This window comes from Bicyclus anynana, chromosome 20 (assembly GCF_947172395.1).
Source record: "Bicyclus anynana chromosome 20, ilBicAnyn1.1, whole genome shotgun sequence".
Taxonomy (NCBI): Eukaryota; Metazoa; Arthropoda; class Insecta; order Lepidoptera; family Nymphalidae; genus Bicyclus; species Bicyclus anynana.
In genome coordinates this window covers 14,461,544-14,484,468 of record NC_069102.1, presented here as the reverse complement: position 1 = coordinate 14,484,468, position 22,925 = coordinate 14,461,544, and the positions used below count along the sequence as shown (strand labels likewise).

The following is a 22,925-nucleotide window of genomic DNA, read 5'->3' as shown; positions in this document are numbered from 1 at the left end:
TAAAACCTTATATATTTAATGTTTTAGTTTTGGCCTTGGATAGTTACTAGTTTATCAGCACAAAGGCAAAGGTTTTAGTTTTCCGGTATAGCGACCTGTTTTACGAATGCGACTGCGAGGTGTTGCTCTATTATAAGCGACATAATAAGGTAGGCCATTTTTGAGATCCTTCAACTTTTAAAATAATGATTCGTTATAAGAAAAGCTTTGACAGAAGGTAATCATCATCATAATCAGCCTATTTAAAAGGCCTACTGGACTGGAACAGGCCTCCTTACAGGACAGGAGATGAAGCTTAAATCCACCATGCTTTTTTCACGCGGGTTGACGAGCTTAGACTGATGATGTTAAATTCTTTAACGATGACTATCATTTGCTAATAATGAATACTAATTATTATAAGTATACTAATCCAGCCTCAGTGCATTGCTATACTGGGACCGAAAGATTATCACTGACAGGTACATTGTTGCCAATATACCTGATGTAGTGCTAGTCGAACGGTCAGTGCGTCGTGCAATAATTATTGTTGATATTACTTTTCCACAGATATATGTTAAAGCAGAAAAGGAAAAAGTATCAGGATACTTGGACCTTGATCACGAGATTACTGCCATGTGGATGTCAACTATTGTTGTTCCAGTTGTTAGTTATAGCTGTCTCAGTAAATGGTCTTATAGCAAAAACCTTCTAAACACCATAAAAAGCTTTCGCTTAACTGCTGGATCAAGGGTCGGTTACAGAAGGCAGTAAGTAACTGCGCGTATTGGTGAGGAGGTTCCTCACTCTGAAGTTCTGACCACAGGTTTCTTGGGCACTCAAATATCTTACAGCGGGAGGGTTGATTTTTTTATTAATTTTCAACCCGTCGAGCCTCAAACCATCCTCATAATGATGAAAAACTAACCATTAACCTAAAGACGCTGTATTATTTTGTCTATTATAAGAATAGAAAATAAGAAACGAACGACAAAGCATCTAGAACAACAAAGACAAAGTAGGTATTACACTTCTAGAATACAATGAGAGCTTTCTTAACTTCTATTTGTACGTACTATCACTATTAGGAAACTCCCTACAGTTTACACAAAAGCTTTTATAACAAATGTTCTGCAACTGAGAGGCAGACAGCGTATAATGTTCCTAGAGTATAACAATTTGTTATATAATAGGATTTTCGAATTAAAATTCCATCCACAGTACGTTCGATTCTATCGAACGCGGATAACGGACGCGGATTTTGTTCGCTTGGAATGTCTGTTTTTTTCCTCGTACATTCCATTTTATTGAATCGAAATCTGTATCTTGTTTCAGGTTATAAAGCGTCATAAGAAAACGTTTTTCTTAAAAAAAAAAATTAACATGGATACGAAAATAATGTAAAATTAAGTGCCATGAATTTTTATGTAAATTTGCTTTTATTGAACTCTTCAGACAGTTTAATTTTAACGACTTAATAATTTAGTTTTTTAAGTTTGTAAACTGCTTCGGTGTTCCAGTGTTTGGCTACATCGTTTTGTAACTCGGGTTAAAATCCCTGAATAGAGCTATGAATAATAATATAATAAAACTTTTATTTTTTTCTAAAAAAAGATACTCATAAGTGCAGATTAGAATCATTGTTGGACATAGCCGCAATCGACCTGGGTAATGGCGTGTTCGTAAATATTTAGATATCTAATATAATACTGGATAATGGATATCCCTAAACCTATTCTTTCTTATTGAATCTTATTACGTTGTTCCATCTCAAACAAACTACGTGATATATTAGTCCACAATATATTTGTTTTCCATAAATATAATCATTGTTGATTGAAGGAGTCAATCCCCTGAAGTGTGTAATGGATGAACTAGACATTGCTCGCCTTATTATAGATTTTATCGTTATCAGTAAAAACCAAACAACCAAACTACTCCTGAAGTGTACAGTCTACGCTTTTATACAGAGTTTTCTTTATTAACATCGCTTAGCTGCCTCGTAGGTCCAGTGTAGAAGATTTTCAAATTGTTCAGGTAACATCTGGAGTGGAGAAATTAAGAACATATAAGTATCTTGACTTAGAAGATGACCTTTGACTCCATAGCCTAAGGTCATCTAGAAGAAGTCAAGAAAGGTAAGTGTTCTTGATTTGCCGTCAGCTTTTTGGAAGTAAAACCCCATGGTTTTAATCCCAAAAAGGCTGAGTTTTGAGAGAGTCTTTTAAGTTAGGATGCGTTGATATTTCTCTTTTTAGGACGTTCCGTGTTCATGCTTCCTCAAGCCTTACTCTATTATCTTCTTTCTCTCTTGGAAAGAAATATATTATTACTAATAACTGTTTTAAAACATTAAATCTCTCTGGTTCTGTAAGTAATAAATATGTATAAAAGCCTCACAAAATTCAGTAATTCCCTCACGTAAGAATGTTCGGGGAGGTTCCGCGGGTTTATCTACGTTAACACTTGCTCCGTTTGTGTGGAATACTAAATGCTGATTTTCTACTTAACTGCTACGAGGAACGTCGACTTGGTACTAATTAAAATAAGAACGAACTTTCTTTACAAATATTAACTTAGCGGTAGTGTTTATGTATGGTTTTATCACTTAAATTATAGTTGATCTTTTCTTAAAAAAATAATACTGAAAAGTCTTCTATATGCTCAGAATAAGCAATGGCTCCACAAGGCTATGTTAATTTTGGTTAAGAGATTGATTGGTCGAACGTAAAACTTAAGGTCATTCCAGGACGTTTTCTTTTTGTTACCAAAAATTACAGATCCACTCTTTTCACACCACACAGAAGGAGGAGAAGATAAGATTTTATCAAGACACTCCTTAACCCTGCACCTCGGACGGTGATTCGATGGAATGCTAAATATTATCTCTTTTATCTATATATTTTCTAGGGCCTACGGACTCACTGAAGAAAAGCGAAGGGTATCACGCAAAAGGCATCCTATGCGAGCCACGCGTTATCTCATGGAGAAAGAAAGAAAATCACATCATAGCGAAATACTCTATATTTATTATATTTTCTGTTCCACCGCTATTTTTCGACAGTATGTAAGTATGTGTTTTTCTCTTGACTAGATATATCGTTAGATCAGAACATTATCTATTCCTGTGACTACAAATTATGTGCTTAGTCTGATCATTTTCTTATGATACCGACCGTCTTCAAAAATTATTTCTCAATGCTTGTGTACAAACAGTGTACAAATTGGAACAGTCCAACTATACAATGTGTTATAGGTACAATAACAATATAGCATTGTTATATATTATTATATTGTACTGAAAATGTATTGTCCAATAAATATTGGCCCACAATACGGGCCCGGACAAATAATACTCTTGAAAGGTTAATATCGTATCCCGCCGAACCTACCTGCCGGTGTACTGTGTTGTTACAAGGTAGGTCCAGTTTCAATTTATAAACCTATTTATCTACTTTAACCCCGATGAAAAAGGGGATGTTATAAAACTTATTGTGTGTATGTAAGTGTGTTTGTTTTGTCGGGCCAATGGTTTATCTTTGTGACTTCGGATCAAGAATTCATGACGTCTTGGGTTCGATTGCTGGATCGGGCTTTTTTATGCTTTACAAGTTAGTTCTTGACCACAATCTCACCTGATGGTAAGTGATTATGCAATCTTAGATATAATCGGGCTATCTTGTTAGAAGGAGTATGGAAAACTACATTCGTTTCGGTTTCTACACGACGTCGTACCGGAGCGATAAATCGCTTGGCAGTACGTTTTTGCCGCGCTAGCCACAGCCGAAACCTCCCACCAGCCAGACTTGGACCAATTAAGAAAACCTCAATCGGCCCAGCCTCAGGACCTCTGTCTTGTAAATCTACCGCGCCACGAAGGTTATGAAATATTGAATTTTCCTTTTTACCAAGAAAGTTCAAGAACTTAGTTATTAAGGTTAAATAAAAAGGTTTTTTATTTTTTACTATTAAATTTTGGTAGACACATCTGTGTATGTATTAAGTGACGATGCTATCAAAGACGGTAAAGGGCTTGATACATTTACCCACCTGCCTTGACTAATTTGTACATGATATCGCGCTGGAACGCTAACGTATTTGACTATAGCCACAGTCGAAGCCTCCCAAATTAAACAGGGGCCAATCTAGAAAAAATGTAATTTCTGAATTTTCTCGTCGAATGTAAGACCTTTTGCCTAGAACTTTACACTACTGCGCCAGCAACACTATGGCATGGCAAGTTCGTTGATGATACTCCCATGATATGCAGGCGACGGGGGGAAAGGACAGCGGAGATGTGAAGTCGTGCGCGCGGACTATCGAGAGTGTTACGAACGAATTAACCAAGCTATAACTCAAAAAGCTTTAAAATGCTTTTAGGATTGTCGCTACATCCGTAATGTCCAGAAACGTATCAACGTATAACATTAAACGTACAATATATAAAATACAAAGTTAAGTAAAGCGACATTCCGTCTCAAATACCCATTTCTGCTGCACTGTTAAGCTCCGTTCACACTTAAATAGCATTGCTAGTGCAGTTCAAACGAGTTGTAATGTTCAGCGTCTTTCAGTGAACGCCATCGAGAATTTCGTACCGTAATACGGGTCAAATGCAGTGTTTAGTATGTAAGGTCACGTTCACACTTAGCGAGTTACTGGTCTGTGTTAGTGGGTCGAGTTACTTGAAGAGATTTATCATAATTATATAATAAATATCTTATTATAATATTGTAAATATTGAATTGGATTAGTTTGCTTGTGAACTTTTTCTGGCTTAGAACGATGTAGATCTAGGAGTTCCCGCCCCATTAGATAACATTCTAAATCTATATGTTTGCCAGTCGTAAATGCAACTCAGTATTTTTTACATTTATTATTTTATTTTATTATTTCAATCATCAAGGAGCACTGGAACAGAATAACTTAATCCTACATTAAAAAAACTTGAAACTTGCGAACAAATGAAATATACCGATTACTTTTAATAAACAACACTTTTCTCAATATGCGCCAGAGAGAGAAAAGTAAACGGTTTATTCGTTTTGTTCATCCAGTAGGTACTCGGCAAGTGTGACATGAGCCTAATAGTATGGACACGACCTTACACGAGTTTCAATAAAAAGATCGGGAATTCTCGCTCTCCGACGGAGAGACATTATTTCTCTTATTAGATTCCTTTTATAAAGCGCTAGACCGTGAAATTTTCATTAAACATTTTGTCCCCATGAGAAGCGGAAATTGGTATCGCTCAGTAAATACCTTGTTGGTCCTTGATTTGAAAATATTTTTCATTCGAACAACTCCGTTTAAGGAATGTTTTTAGGGAATTTCGTGTAAACAAGAAGCGGGTCGGTAATTTATTAAAAAGTAAATGGTATTTTGATTAATTTCTTATTATAGGAGCTATTATATAATATTTTTTTTTATTTTAAGTTTGTAAAGTAAACTTTATTTAATTTGTAAAACAAAATAATATTTAGTTTAACTTTTCATTTAATACTTAAAAGAGTTAAAATCTATCTATCAATACTTAAAAGAGTAAAAATCTAATGAATATTTATATTTAATTGAAAAGAAAGAAAGAAAAAAACTTTATTAGAGAATTATGCCACACAACACAATTTGTTCTATTAATCGTCAGGACAATGTCCTGCGATGTGTGGCATAACCCGATAAAGGGACCCAACTCAGCATAATGCTAGTTAATCTTTAAATGAAAAATAAAAAGAGCATGCAGCATGAGCACGAGAGCATGCATTGGCAAGTAATATGAATAATACTATCTTCCATTATTTTCAATAGTATTTTCGAATGCATTTGGCCAACAATCTTATCGCAGGAGGTATTATAGTGCACAAATGTACCTATCTTCAATACACTCTTATAGCTAGATTAATCCTTGATCCAACGCAACACTCACGGATTTAGGCTCAAGTGCATAGTCTAAAAGAACTCTCCAAGGTACGATGACACCATCTTAAATACCTTAGATTTACCAACTTCAACGGCTACTAGTAACTTTTATTTCTTAGCTTCATTCGGGGCTCGAACCCGTTGCAGAACAATGCACCCACTGATTCAAAGAGTTATTAATAGATAGTGCTGTAGATGTATGTGTCAAAAGTCGCTCAATTGAAAAAGCTAACGTGAAAGAGCTTTATTTTAAGCTGTTAAAAATAATATCACGAGGAAGTGTAAATATCGGTAAAAATATTTTGTGACACATTTCCTCTAACAAAGCTTTGTTACAAAATTTTTCAAAAGTTCAAGCAAGCTTGACTTCGTATCGAGTTAATCCGCGCTTTTCTTTAGACATCTTTCTAATGGATACCCCCCTTCTTTCTATTACCCATACAAACTTTTAAAGACTGGCTTACAGCCAAGCTTAGAGAAAACAAGTAGTGCAAAGTTTTGTTTTTAAATCGACTTTTTACTTAAAGGCAGCTTCATTTAATAGCTTGTAACCTACTGGGATTTTTTAAAACTACAGTTTTTAGAGTTCCTTACGCCACGTAGTACCTACCTATTTTATTATTTTAATAATTACAACAGATGGATTAAATAATAATCAGAAAATATTGGAATCATCAGCTAAATTACTTCTACCTACTCGAGTAAGGGTTAGGGTAGGGGTAGGTTGGGGGTAGGGTAGCGGTAGGACCAGGGTAGTAGAGGGTAGAGATAGGAAAGAAGTGCACAGTCAAAGTGAAGCTTCACCGAACGCTGTTGAAACGCTGTCAAACAACTGAAGCACCATAATGACGCCAAGTATCTATGTGTGAGTGTGACCTATGAAGTTTATTGCCAGATAATAATCCACCGCGCATACCACTGCGCCACGGAGGCCGTCTAAAATATTCTATTACTTTTATGTATTTAACTATTATAACACCTACATCAATGTTCTGATATTCTGTTTGACGCTTTTGCGTTACGTGACGATTTCTGCCAGTTTCGACAAACGCCGCATAAAAGAACTTCGTTCAGTAAAAACCGATTTCCTTACGGACCAAATCACGGGCGAAATAAATTAATACAATTTTGTATTTAACTTGAATAAAAGCAATTTGAGTTTGAGTTTTGAACAACCCACCGATAAAACTAACATTCAAATTGAATTCACAAAAAAAGAGAAAAGAGGGAATTGCTCTCAGCACCAAGTGGAAAATCCAACAGTTCATTGGGTTTAAAATTTAATTTGTACTTTTCAATTTGTAAATCCAGCTGCAATCTTGATTCCATTGTACACTGTAATGGACGAGACTGCAAATAGATTAGCCGCCATTTTTTGTAACCTACGATGAATAATTCTTAAAGTTTTAACTGGTTTTGAGTGACTTAAGCATTATTTGCGTTAGGTTATATTTTAATATTATGATTTTTAGTATCTGTAATACTTTATAAATATCACAGTAAATTAATATACAAAACAAGAAATAAAAAAAAACATAAAAAAGGAGAAACTCGCATTTTTTACTTTTCTCCTAGTGGCAAATCTCACGCTAGCAGACCGATAATTAATTGCTTCGAAACGTACCTACAAAAAAACTTTGAAATGCCAAAAGGCTCGTTCAATGTACCTACCTACTCGTAGGTACCTACTTTGAGCTCTGAGTTTTAGCATTCTTAATTTGCATAATGTCTTGCTACATAATTAATTTGGTTAAAACCAAAAAATAACACAGAACAGAAATCAATGAAAAATTTCTTTTAACAAAAAAATTAAAAAAAAAATAATAACAAAGATGCATTACTTCAAAAAACGAAAAATAACATCGCACCTATGTCCTTTCTTTTGATCAATTTGAAGGTGGTGCTTTGCTTTGCTTTGTTAAAAAGATTTTATTTTTCTTTTTTCAGTGTGACCCTAAACGCCACAGTACTTATGGGAAATTTCATTCAATTATTTCAATTATTTTGGTTCTAATATAGAACTATTAAACCAATTTTCATGAAAATTAAATGGAACCAATCTGCAAGTATGCTCTTTCAAACGTGAAAAATTAATTTTAAAAATTGGTTTTTAGATGGCGGATAGATTAACAAACATTAAAAAAAATATACGCGATTTGAGAAAACTCCTCCTCTTTTTTGAAGTAGGTTAAAAATATTTCAAAATTACTTACATGACGCACCTACATTTTTTATATAAGAAGGTAGGAAGTTACATAAAACTCGCCACCTCGCAAGTTATAATAATTTCCTAGTAAATAACAACAGTGTATAAAAAATACATCACACAGTCACGCTGACTGGCCCGTCCGACCCAGCTCTACCCTTCACCCGTTGGCGTAAACAATAACAGACTTAATCCACCATTAATAAGGTTTAACTTTGTCCACAGATGAGGATACCGGTGTAGCTGAGCGTTAAACTATGAACGTGCACACGGTCTAGCCATGACGATGGCTTTTCTATTCGGGGCGCTGGGAGCTTTAGCCCTCGTCAGTCGCACGGGTGAGTGCCTCGTTTGTACATTATAACAAAAATGTTTACAATTATAGCTTAGCACGTTCGTTGGTGACACTCCTATGATATGCGGGCGACGGGGGGAAGGACTGTGAAGTCGTACGCGCGGGGCAGCGGGAGTTTGCGAATTTGCCAAGTTATAGTGACAGTATTCTTAGGGACGGTTAAAGACTGAGCCATGGACTTGCATTTTGACAGACACCGTGAACCAGCGAAGCGTTTACTTTATTTTCACCACTGTATCAAATGTGATTATGCCACAATTGTTTTCTTTTCATATTAGATATATCTTAAATGAAGATTATAAAAAGGTAAAGTTTGTGTGTAACGAGCCATGATAGCCCAGTGTATATGATCTTTGCCTCCGATTCCGGAGGGTGTGGCTTTGAATCCGGTCTGGGGCATGCACCTGCAACTTTTCAGTTGTGTGCATTTTAAGAAATTAAATATTACGTGTCTCAAACGGTGAAGGAAAAACATCGTGAGGAAACCTGCATACAGAGAATTTTTTTAATTCTCTGCGTGTATGAAGTTTACAAATCCGCATTGGTTCCAGCGTGGTGGCCTAACCCCCTCATTCTGAAAGGAAACTCGAGGTCAGCATTGAGTCGAATATGGATTGAAAATGATGAAAGTTTGTGGAATTGTAGGAGGTAATCTCTAGATCTACTAAACAGATTTTAAAGTTATTTTACCACAAGAAAGCCACGATATTTTTGAGTGTCATAGGCCTTATTTTATCTACATATTGTCACGGAAACGGAAACTATGTGGGTGAAACCGCAAGGCGTCGGCTAGTATCAAATATAGAGAAAACAATATTGAGTAAGTAAGTTGGCAAAATTGAGTTGACCATTGACCATATATCGGACATCCTTTAATAAAATAATATGGCACCACCACACTGCTACAACGCCGGTTGGTGGGTTTAGGATTATAACGTTTGACTCTGTGACTACCGCTATCTGAGTGCCTAGTAGCAGTTTTCATACTGTGACGGTCGCTCAACGTAAACGCGAAATTATGAGGAATTGAAACAGCGCTATCTAGTACTGCTGCACAACTGTTTCAATTCCATATAAATTCGCGTTTACGTTTACGCGATCGTCACAGTGTGAAAACATTGAAATCTCCCACTAGGTACTCAGACATATATATGTTAACGATAATAATGTTCGAGTCCATTGTCTTAACGTGCTAGGTAGGTTCTTCACTATTTAACAACTTCCCAATTCTAGGCTAATTCTGAGAATTTCTTAGAATAAAAAATAGCTTAATAGTTCAAAACCCAGGAGTTCCTGGTCTAACACTAAATGGGTTAACCTTCGGGCCAATTGAGACAGTTTAATTTGGTTCGGACGGTTATTTATCAGTAATTATGAAAATGCGTTTTTAGCACTAGTTTTTTTTTGAATACCAATTCGAAAATATATTTTGTGAAAAACGAAACGAGAATTTTTTGAAATAATTCTCAATTGAGTCTCTCACGCGAACAGCATACAAAAATGTGATAAACTTTGACTATTAAAATTCAGGAGAGAATTTGTTATAAATTCAATCAACTCCGGCTGGATTGAAAAAATATAATTTATCTAAATATTTTATACAGAATATTATTCTGGGCTGTTTCAACCTTAGGAATTCGGTATTAAAAATGAATATTTTCGATCCATAAATGTTTTTTGTCCATAAATTAATATGAATAAGTTCCTGTTAGGGTTGCAAAAACTCAAAGTCGACTGAACCGGTTTTTCAAATTGCATTTTAAGAATAAAAAAAAATTCAAATATCCTAAACAAACAACCAAAACCTCGTAACGCTAATAAAATTATTACAAAAGTATTAAAATACTAGCGGACGCCCGCGACTTTGTCCGTGTGGAATTCAGTTTTTAACCCATCCCACGGGAACCATGGATTTTTCCGGGATGAAAAGTATAAGTGTCAATTCAGAGTAAAAACTATTTCCATTCCAAATTACAGCCAAATCACTTCAGTAGTAGCGGCGTTAAAGAGTAACAAACATCCAAACAAACATCCATACAAACTTTCGCGTTTATAATATTAGTAGGAATTAGGATATATGTACCTTGAATACATTATGGCTTGCAGATGCAGAATAATTAAAATTAAAAAGTTTCAATAGCAAATCACTGAATGAGGTCACTTGATGACAGAGGATATTACTCAATCTGCAAATACGTCTCTAACTTTGTAGCGTATAGTTATTATAGTAATAAGAACTAACTGACTCGGTGGCAATGTTGTATTGTGTTATAAATTGCCACGTCATGGAAAAACTAATAAAAAAAACATTACAGGTTATAATTAAATTTATTATCACAGGATGGTTAAAGACTTGGCCATGGACTTTTGACAGACACCGTGAACCAGCGAAGCGTTTACTATATTAACAACCTATCTCAGATCTGCTGAGTATACCTACCTACATATAAAATTTCATCAAAATCAGCCAAGCCGTTTTGGAGGTGTATGTCAGTTAACACTGTGGCACGGTAATTTTAAACATTATTATGATAAGTAGGGTAGGACGGGGCGGTGAGCATAGGGTCAATTGTGCAATCGAAATATCTCAGAAATCATTAACCGGACACTTACACATCAAATTGTGGAAAAAAGAGGTCGCGGAAAGTATTTTATTGTTATTCATTTGCATGGTTTCAACGGAAAAAAGATATTTATTAGCGCGAAGAGAATATCGAGTACCAAGAGAGATTAAAAACACAATTGATTAAAAATCGGTTCCAAAATTAAGAATCAATTTGATAAATCGGCAATCGGCCGGAACGATCCAAATCCCCCATGCAGATCCCGTTGAGCATCTAAATGCTTATTTATTTGCTCTGAAGGCATTCCAATTTATTATCAACAAAAGATTGTATGTATTCCAATTTCTATCCCGCCGCTTTTCATTGTTGTGACCTTAAATTTCAAAAACCTATAGGCCCATGTAATTTCCGCTTCATCTGTTATTATATTTAGATAGAATACGTACGTTGCGTAATGTATGATATTAGAAAATATTCTTTTCCCAAAATGTAATGTGCAAACCTTAATAAACAAATTACTCGTTGACAAATTATTTTACTTAATATGTTAAGTAAATATTCATAGTAATTTAGAGAACGTGTTATAATATCACTTTGCCTAAAGTTAACTTAAACCACAAACCAATCCTCTTTCGTACCTGTCATAATCACAACTTTCTGTAGTCGAATAAAAAAGATCACGCGAAGTTGCAGTGGCCTCCTAATAATAAATAAAGTAGGTACTCTACGGAACCCTCATTTAGCGTTGCCGACTTGTCCTTGACCAGTTTCATAAAGTATAGGCAAGAGGTCGTAATGTTGGCAAATAGAATTTCATCTTGATTAAAGTGGCCACAGTGTAAGCCGGGGGCTTGCGAGGTTTAAAGCTATCGTTCCTCCCGCAGATCCCTTTCATTATGTTGTATTTTTTAAATCTGTGACTTATATTCTGCCTGTGCGCTTAAATGATCTCTCAGGATTATTTCGGCCTTTTTCTCTTTTTTACAGTTATATTATTGAGGGCGGAGGCAAAAAGCTCTGTAATTTTTGCCCAAACGCCTGTTTTTCGAGCGTATGTAATGTATGTACATAAATATATCTCAATCATGATCACGTACGTACGTTTGACGGATTTTCCTAGAATTCCGATTCTTTTTTGTTGTGAAAGCTATTTTTTGACCTTAAACAGGTTTTTACCCGTTTGATGCGATGCGTCTGATACGTACGATGCGGATAAGTGGACGCCTACCATTAAAGGGTACATCGCTCATGATACAATTGACACTCATTCGATTTTTAAATTGTCATTTACTATTCAGAGCCACAGTCAATTACGAATAGTTACGAGTAAATAAGGTTATGTTTAGAAAATATATATTTTATCCGCGAGAAATTCTCAATAGCAGCCCAGACTTTGAAAGGATGTTACACCCCGTGCCTGGAAAAGTACAATCATTCACGTCTGCATGGTGATGGTTTTAAGCTCAGAGTAATAAGGAGAGAGAACCATGGAGTATTAAAATATTCTGATTAGTAACCTGTGCGGCGTATACGCTATTTCCACTCTGGAGACTACGGCATTTACATAATCAGAAAAAATGCTCAAGATACGGCGAAGAGACGACCACGTACAACCAATACAGCGTTTTCCGGTGCGGGGTAGCAATTCCAGCGCCAAGTCAATTGCGACAACAGCTTCGCGAATTATTTCGAATATATTGTTATTGTCTGTTGCCAGGTTGCACAGACAACACCAACGGGGTGGACGCGGGGCAGGAGATAGAGTACACAGACGTGGAGCTGGGGGTCACGCAGAGAGGGCCGCACTTCGACGTGGCGTACTCCAGGAACGTCACGGCGCTGGTCGGCAAGACCGCGCAGCTGAACTGCAGGGTGCATGACCTTGGGAACAGAACCGTACGTAGTCATCATCATTATAATATTCTTTTTGATGGCCTTGTGTGTGCAATTACCCTATAAGATACCATTAGCCTTGACTGATAGCCTTGAAAGAAAACTGTAGGAAACTCAAGCTAACTGATACTAATATCTAAACAAATCATGCCCACATGATATAGTGGCTGCATTTCTATGTTAGGTAGCCAGACTTTGCGCAAAATATGAGCTAGCTGTTCTTTCTAGTTAGCCCTTGCAGTGATCTCATCTAATGACCAGCCCCTGTATCGCGCTCGCAAACGCTTCGAAAATTAGAAAAGTGTATGGGAATGACATTTGCTATCGACAGGTCACGTGATCAAGACCTGTCATTCCCATATATTTTTTTTAGTTTTCGAAGCGTTTGCGATCGTAGAAAGAGGATCAACGTGCCACTTGGCTACAAGTGCAGTATAAATATGCGGACTTACTTAGAAGAGGTACTTATTACATTATTTTACCTACAAACATACACGATATCATACCGGCACACTAAATCTACGTGCAACTCTTCCGATACAACCTGAACCAATATAGTAAATATAGAATCATTTGACCCGATCTAGAAAAAAAAACCTAGAACCTGCTGTTGAAAATCAAAACATTTCAAATGGTTCATATTTGTTCTCAAAATGCCTGTAGACAAAAAGGCATTTTTGCCTGAATGTGTACCTTACCTTACCTTATCAGCCGATAGACGTCCACTGCTGGACATAGGCCTCTTGCATGGACCTCCAAGCACAACGATCTCGAGCCGCCAGCATCCAGCGGCTCCCTGCAACCCGCTTAATATCCTCGGTCCACCTAGTGGGGGGTCGCCCAACACTGCGCTTTCCGGTGCGGGGTCGCCATTCCAGCACCTTGGGGCCCCAACGTCCATCGGCTCTTCGAACTATGTGGCCCGCCCATTGCCACTTCAGCTTCGCGACTCGCTGAGCTATGTCAGTGACTTTGGTTCGTCTGCGGATCTCCTCATTCCTGATTCGATCACGCAGAGAAACTCCAAGCATAGCTCGCTCCATCGCCCGCTGAGTGACTTTGAGCCTTCTAATAAGGCCCATAGTCAGCGACCAAGTCTCGGATCCGTATGTCATCACTGGCAACACGCACTGATCGAAGACTTTCGTCTTCAAGCACTGAGGAATTTCGGACGAAAAGATGTCGCGGAGTTTCCCGAACGCTGCCCAGCCGAGCTGGATTCGGCGATTCACCTCTTTCTCAAAATTGGACCTACCTAACTGGACTGTGTGTCCTAGGTATATATATTCGTCTACAATTTCGAGCGCAGAGTCCTCAACAATAACTGGGTGGAGCGGTACATGAGTATTAGTCATGATCTTCGTCTTGCTCATGTTCATTTTTAGGCCCACACGTTGAGAAACCCTGCTGAGGTCGTTGAGCATGGTACTAAGGTCCTCCAGAGTCTCTGCCATAATGACTACATCATCGGCAAAACGTAGTTGAGTGATGTACTCACCATTGATGTTGATGCCAAATCCGTTCCAGTCCAGAAGCTTAAAGACATCTTCCAATGCAGCGGTAAATAGCTTTGGGGAGATCACATCTCCCTGCCGCACTCCTCGCTGCAGTTGGATTGGCCTCGTAGTCTGATCCTGTATACGGACTGACATGGTGGCGCTTTCATACAAACACTTCAACGCTTGAATGTACCTGTAGTCGATCCGGCATCTCTGCAAAGACCTCAGCACAGCCCAAGTTTCCACCGAATCGAAGGCTTTCTCATAGTCCACAAACGCTAAGCAAAGTGGCTGGTTATACTCTTCGGTATTCTGTATAACCTGCCGCAGCGTATGAATGTGGTCTATGGTACTAAAGCCTGCTCGGAAACCGGCTTGTTCGGGAGGCTGGAAGTCGTCAAACCTACGGGCGAGACGATTCGTGATGACTCTCGAGAACAACTTGTAGACATGACTCAACAACGAGATGGGTCTGTAATTCTTCAGTAAGGTTTACTGAATGTGTAACAATCACAAAAGGTGGCCCATTAGTTTTTAAGCTACAGTTTTTCTTTTCTTTTGTAGTAATAGTTGACTTGTTAATGAGTGGAAAACCAAACACATAATAACACGTCATACAATGCACTGCCAGTTGAACTGAGGCATACATGTAAAGTCTTCTACTTCTTTCACCTGAATACTCTCCAGATCATGAAAGCGCAATGTTGATCCCTCGTGAACTAAGGCATCAAGTGAGTTGCAGCGAGTCGTCGAATGCAGGCGGTACTGAATCGTTGTTTGCTAGTCCCTACAAAAATGGATGTCCGGCAGTGGACGTCAACATAGCAAAGTTCCTTGACCGTAAAATAAACATGGCAGTTTCCTGAATGAGCATTGTTACAAAAAGATCTACAACCAAAACATAAATAGACCAGTTAGTTACACAATATTGTTGTAAAGTGCTAACACTATAATTTTTGTGGAAGGATAAAAAACAAGTAACAGCAAACTTCCACTTTGTATTTTTAAATCGTTTAAGTAAACCTCGCCGCACAAACTCCAGTCAGGATTAATATAAATATTTAGATGTCCGTAGTAATTGGCGCCCTACAAAGACCTATTGAATTTATACGAGTGTTTGAATAAAACATTTTCTCTTTCAATTAAAGGAGCGCCCGCGATCTCGGGACGTTCTCGCTAAACAAATGAATAAAACATTAAAAACACACTTCCGCTCTGTTCCGGACGCTTAAAACTGTAGCATGAGTGTTCCTTTTTTATATTATTTTACACCGGTTCCCTTTGATTCGTACAAATACATTACTTACATTTTCCGAATTTATTCGACGATTTTAAAATTTAGCGGACTCGTGGATTTCAGTTGTTTCAGATTACTTTTTTAGATCTCATTGGAACATAATTTACTTTACTCGATTTTATTGTTTGCCTTATTTTTGGAGTTATTGCATTTTACTGTCTACTTATTTGTTCCTGAGTTACCTACTTTGAATGTTTTAGTGGGTGTTCTACGTTTACTTCAATTTTATCTTTACCGTTCCGTTCCGTCTCGCCCTATCCCGTCCTTCCCTGTTCTTTTATATTCCATTTTGACAGTATCTCTTTTTTTTAATTCTTTACAATTTAACCTTTGACTACAATCTCACCTGATGGTAAGTGATGATGCAATCTAAGATGGCCTTTATCGGTAAGGTGGTAACTAGCCAAGACCGAAGCTTCCCAACAGCCAGACCTGGACCAATTAAAATAACTCCATCGGCCCCACCGGGGATCGAACTCAGGACCTGTAAATCCACCGCGCATTCCACTGCGCCACGGAGACCGTCAAACTCTCTTTGGTGTCTAAAAGATATCCTGTAAGTCCATAGGGCCTTAAAATACGCATGCTAGGAACCTATAGCATTATCAGACAGTTGAGGTTACCTTGCCTTACCTTATCAGCCGATAGACATCCACAGCTGGACATAGGCCTCTTGCATGGACCTCCAAGCACAACGATCTCGAGCCGCCAGCATCCAGCGGCTCCCTGCAACCCCAGTTGAGGTTAAGGTACCCATTACCCAACCACTGCGACGTTGGTTAATAAAAAAACAGCCCATTTACTACCGCGTGCGAGTCTCACAAAGCCTTATTCCCAAAATATTACAATAAATAGGTTGATCGAAAAAGCTAAAGCCATAATCTGCTTGAAGATGAAAAGGGAACTATCAGATTAGGGGCTATAATCCGTAATGTCTCACAAGTAGATTAGAATTTATTAATATTGATAATATTATACCTCCTTATACGGACCTACACTTAAACGGAAATGGGAGGGTGGCGTCAATCCACATCAAAAGAGGAGCTTTGAATATTATTTTGACTTTTACACGTCTTTTTTAACTTAGTGAGGGCAAAATTTCCGTTTATTATTTTGTTTTCATACAAGATTAACTAGATATGCCCTTGTTTTTTTTATTTTTAGATCCTATCTAAAAATTATTTTACCAATTCTCAGGAATTCTTTGAATAAATTAAACTTTGACTTTCTCTTTTTTTCATTACATCTGTAATAACGTGTACGTTTTTGTTGAAATGGATATTGGCTGAGTATTTACCAGGCATTAATATTCAATACACTAATAAACTCACATTTAAATTTTGTAGTAAGACTATTTGTATTGCCATAAATATTAATAATCTACTATTAGTACTATTGTTGGAGAACAGTTAATTGATATTTATTTTATTTTAAGTAGGTTTTTCGTAAAAGCCTTCCCAAGTATTGACTAAACTATACTGTTATCAGACAATAGGATACTTTTTAACCCGGAAAAATCATGGTTTCCGCAGGATTTGTACAAACAGCAGGCAGACAGGCGCTAGTTGTGATTTTTTTTAATATATTGTATCTGTCACAGGTCTCATGGATCAGGCATCGTGACATACACCTGCTGACGTCAGGCAGGATGACGTACACGTCCGACCAGAGGTTCATCAGTGTCCACAACCCACACACGGAGGATTGGATATTGAAGGTAAGCAAGACTAGTATCCACAGACCAATAGTACTTATTATTACCCTTTGTAGTAGTGTTTTAGTATCCTTTACAGAGTTGTAAATAAACACTAATCCAGAATTTAAACTAGGGAATTCAGTATTCACAACAAAATAGCCATGCAATTATTTGCGCAACTAAATAAAGTTAAAGTTTCTTCAATGTTAATATGTTTAGAAACTATCTGTACCTTGTTAGCTAAGTAACGAGTACAAACATGGTACATTAACCATAACAACATAACGATGAAAGGGAATGCAAGGTGATTATTTTATATCATCAACGTAACAGTCGGAAAAGCATCGGTTGGGCAGACTTGCGTCCAAGACATCGTCCGTAAAGCGACCAATTGTCGGGTGACTGCGGCTGTTATTCTGGCCGCACAACACTGACTGACCAGTCCACATTCGCCGTAACACAAAACTAATGTGCGAGCGCATAGCAAACCATACATATCTTGATCGGAACGACTAGTCATGCCAACCCGGTTTCGGCGACCTCGTCGGTGAGTCAAAAGCAAGTTGTTCGACGCGTTTTTAGTTAACGTGATCGTTACATCCACTTGTCGTGAGGTCCTTAAACCGCAAGCAATATATCGATAAAAAGAGCAACACTTTCAAAATCAATAATTGAAAATACATAAAAGAGAATCTCAAAGTTCAAAGCTTAACTGTTATGAGATTAAAACTATAAAGACGTGGATCTGGAGCCAGCAATCAATTTTATTGGCCACCAGACCGGTATCAGAAGGGTCGCACTTTGGGATTGTCTATACGAAAAGTTTGGGATAGTTTTGCCAAGTTAAAAGCTAACTTGCGGGGTCTTTGGCATTAGTTTCAACCTCGGCTATTACATAATCTTTAACCCGATGTTGGCAGACGGAAGTACCTTCACCTAACTTACTGGCCACATATTGGCCTGCGTGTGGAGTTGGATTGACTTTAGATGTTTGATAACTAGCTGAGCGCATCAATTACTTAATCTCAAAGTTACCTTACCTTACTGGTGATTGCTTCTGTCTTGACTTTCTCAAGAATCCTGATAGTGTAAGATCCGATTTAGTAACGAGCTTCACCTATTTTTTAATGGACAAAAGGTGTTTAAAAGTTGCAAATAAAGTTGCCTGAAAATTTCTTGGCTAAGCTATTATTAACCAGTATTTGTAAGTATAATTTCATTTTCAATTTTATATTTGAGCTATTATAGCCCAGTGAATATAACCCCTGCCTCCGATTCCGGAGGGTGTGGGTTTGAATCCGGTCCGGGGCATGCACCTCCAACTTTTCAGTTGTGTGCATGTGTTAAGAAATTAAATATCACGTGTCTCAAACAGTGAAGGAAAACATCGTGAGGAAACCTGCATACCGGAGAATTTTCTTAATTCTCTGCGTGTGCGAAGTCTGCCAATCCGCATTGAGACAGCGTAGTTGCGTACTCAGCAGTGAGCCGAATATGGATTGATAACGAAGTATAAGCATGAATTTTTTAAATATCCTACTTGCAACAATTTTTTTAACATCCTAATTTTATGTATTAAAAAATTTTCATCCATTAAACAAAATGGTAAATGGTATGGGCACCCTACCAAGGGCGGCAAAGTATTTTTAGGTATTAGTTTTAATTTTAATTTATTTTAATTTTGTAGTTGTAGTTATAATGATATTTCCTTATATTTTATTTTTATAATTATCTTCATTAATAAAATGGTAAAGGTCGTTTCTTATTCTGATCTTCTATTATAATAGAATTATAGTGCAGTACAAACTTTCTATCAGGGGTTATTTTTTATCCTCTTGGGTACCCTGTGACATTAAAGTTAAAAATAAATCACATTATATCTATCCGAGCTAACAGCTATCTATCCGAGCGTTCTTATAACCAGATAGGTACATGGTAGCCCTAATACTGTGTCTTCACTTAACATCTGGTGATATCATAATCAATGGTTTTATAATAAAGCATTGTAGAAATATGACTCAGTCACAGTTTGGCTGGTAGGAGGCTTTGGCCGTGGCTAGTTAGCGTTCCGGTACGGTGTCGTGTGGAAACCGAAAGGGGTGTGGATTTTCATCCTCTTCCTAATAAGTTAGCCCGCTTCCTTAGATTGCATCATCACTTACCATCAGGTGTAATTGTAGTCTTGTAAAAGAATAAAAATAATAAAGAAAAATTGTTTATAACTAATGGTCACGAAATTAAGATAAATATTTACAAAAAGACCAAATGAAATTTTGTATATTGATTATTAATTTAATTTATTTCAATTTATTTGTACAACAAATTAATCGGTCTGTGGACAAACTGAATGTTCTATAAAATGTTTTCACACTAATCTCAGAAATTTAAATAACCTTATTTTAATTGATATACTAAAAGAGCATCGCGAAAATGTTATTTAGTTTCCATTTATTTAGGAAATTAATTTAGATTGCTCGTAAATTAAAATACGATTATATCTACACTCAGTCCGCGGTGACAGTTTGAGCGGGAATAAATAGAATTATTTGAATTGAATATATAGAATGTACTATTTTAACTGCTCTGCGGGTCGTGAAGCTGGAGTAGCACATAGTTTGGTGAGCCGATGGACGTTGGGGTCCCATTTGTGGTAGATGTGTGGAGGGGTTCTGGAATGGCGACCTCGCACAGGAAAGCGCAGTGTTGGTCGACCCCCACTTATAGGTAGACCGACGACATCCACCGTAACGCAGAGGTGCTGGAAGCTAGCCGTGATATTTAGAGGTCTATCAAGAAGCATAATATATCCAGTAGAATCCGCGCCATGACATTATCTTGTAAAGATAAAACTACATACTCGACCAATAGCGAACGAATCGGAAATATCGCTCTCCATTTTGCTCCATAGCAAAGAAAGCAATATATTTCGATATTATATCTTCACTACTTTGTCTTAAGTCTACAGAAATGGACATCTATCGACTGATAATAATGATGAGTAAAAATTTACTTTGGAAACATTAGAAATACCTAAATAAACCTGAAAATTTTAAATATTTGCCTAAATTTACAAATAATGACGATACAATATCAATATCAATTAGCTATCCGATCGGTAGAATATGTCCATAACATTCAGTTGTTAAAATAATATTTTTTCCGAAGTAAACGGTCAAAATGACAGTCGTATAATGGTCACATTAGTGTCTCACAAAACTACTATTATCACCAGTTAAAAATTTCAACTATCGCCGGCATTTAAAATAATTTTCAAAGAGGAAAACTGAAATACCAATTTCAGTTTGCTCTTTTACGAATTCAATTCTAGCAGAATTGTTTTAATGGTAGCAAATGCGATGAATTCTTTATTAAACATTTCTGTTAAAGATTAGAGCTTTTAAGCTCAACACAGAGAGATATTCGTTTTAATGCTTTTATCAGAGATATTAAGTTTGATTAAGATGTATCACAGTGTAATGGAGATAAGTTAGTTTTAAGTCAGAAGTTTTCATAGTTATGATTTTTAAATAACTTTTATTTCTAATTTCAGCGTTTTAGAATCTGAAATATTATTGGAAATGAAATGAAATTTAGTGATATTTATGGTAAGCTAGCGAGGACGCCCGCGACTTCGTCCGCGTGGAATTCAGTTTTTCACAAATACCGCGGGTACCATGGATTTTTTCGGGGTGAAAAGTAGCCTATGTGTTATATATCTAGGCTATAATCTGTAAATGTTTTTTTTTGTAAAGTAATGGTAGTACGTAATGATTTAATCTTATAACAAAAGCCATAAACTATTAAATCATCCATTCCCGGCCTACCATGTTAATTGTAGGCCACAAATTTCACCACTTCGCTAGCAGGTGGAGAGGCCTGGCTGCCACCCAGCTTGTGTTCAACAACACGCGAGCTAAGTAATTTACTGACTTAGCTCCGAGCCAATGGCTATCGTTTATTTCATGTAGGCTCACTTTACAACTTACTTTGCAGTGTCGGTCAGTTTATAGTGGCTTTAAATGGTGTGTAAGGCGTACAAAATTTGGCAAAACTTAAGTATAGACCTCGGCAAATGTATCCAGAATTTGCTTGAATCCTGCAGCAAAATGCTGAGCTGGAACCTTTGTCAACGTTGTGTCAAACTTGACAGTGTGGTGTTTAATGCTTCTTATAATCATCATCATCATATCAGCCGATGGACGTCCATATGAAATGAACTTTATTTAGTTCTAAAAATTTTCATTCAACCTCCTGATACTCTTTGATAACCTGGTACTTTGACGCTGGTGTGTTAAGTATGTGACGGTTTCTGTCAGTCATTCTATACCGTGAGCCACATAAAAACATAGACTTGGTTCTTGTTGCAAAAACAATAATTTTCTCATTTATTTATTACTTCTTTTTTAAAAATTTTTAACAATGTCAATATAAACATAAATTCAAAACACTATTAAAAATTTATAAAAAAAATCAACCCTCCCGCTGCGGGACATTTGAGTGCCCAAGTAACTTGTGATCAGGGCTCTAGAGTGAGGAACCTCCTCACAATACGCGCAGTCTCAAGAATCACTGCCTTTTGTATACGGCTCTTGATCCAGCAGTTAAGCGAAAGCTTCCTAACGGTCGAAGCTTTTTTGCAAAAACAATAATATCATTACGCTCGATCTTTGCGTGCAAACTTCAACTATATTAAAGTATACATTTCGTCCACAGATAAGGTTCCCGCAGCGCCGCGACTCGGGCATCTACGAGTGCCAAGTCGGCACCACGCCACCCATCGGTCACCGGATGCACCTCTCCGTTGTCGGTAAATCACTTTAGTACATATATTTCAATCGTTTTATTAAATCTGTAACAGTTTCAACGCAATACGTAGTGCTTTTCATGGCGGAACTGCGAAACCGAAAAACATCATCATGGTTTCTGTTTTAAGAGTGTGCTAAACAAACTTGACAAACATACAATCTTACAAGAGCCCTAGAAGAGAACATAAGCCATCAATTTGTATACTATTGATTTATGCAATAGCGCCTGTAAGTTAAAAAAATGTTTTGAAGCACTATTACATAGAGCGATTAGCTTTTTCATAACTTTCACATCTTTTTCAAAATTACACATCTGCCACGATTTGTAAGCCCCTATTCGCACGAGAGTTTTTAAACGGATGTTAAAGCGTTCAATTAAAACAAATGCATTCCCAAGTATATGCTCACATGACAGCGTTTTTTAAACACGACGCTATTTTTTTTAGAGTAGTGTTGCATTTTCAATTTTGGGCGTTAGAATTAGATCTATATTTAACTTTATACTTTAAAACTATATTTAAACGCTTTTTAACGTCCTTTAAAAAAACTCTCGTGCGAATGAGAGCTAAGTCTGTGGGCAAGGATTTTTATTACTTAAGTCTACTTGCAAAGAAGCATGGATTAAATGACATCACAAATGCTGAGTCAAGGATGCAGATATCTTTTAAATTAACACAGTAACTTTTTTTAATGTATCATTACGATGCTTATTATT

At 37.0% G+C, this 22,925-nt stretch overlaps 1 protein-coding gene across 2 annotated transcripts in view; it reads left to right on the top strand.

Moving 5' to 3' along the window:
* The window catches only part of LOC112051482 (zwei Ig domain protein zig-8-like), a 170,459-nt gene that overhangs the window by 129,734 nt on the left and 17,800 nt on the right, over positions 1–22,925 (top strand). For both annotated transcript variants that reach the window (XM_052887703.1, XM_052887702.1), the window contains 4 exons: positions 8,327–8,439; positions 12,738–12,916; positions 17,310–17,426; positions 22,119–22,212. In XM_052887703.1, the coding sequence (XP_052743663.1) occupies positions 8,382–8,439; positions 12,738–12,916; positions 17,310–17,426; positions 22,119–22,212 (448 nt within the window). In that variant the 5' untranslated portion in view covers positions 8,327–8,381. The remainder of the gene's footprint in view (positions 1–8,326; positions 8,440–12,737; positions 12,917–17,309; positions 17,427–22,118; positions 22,213–22,925) is intronic.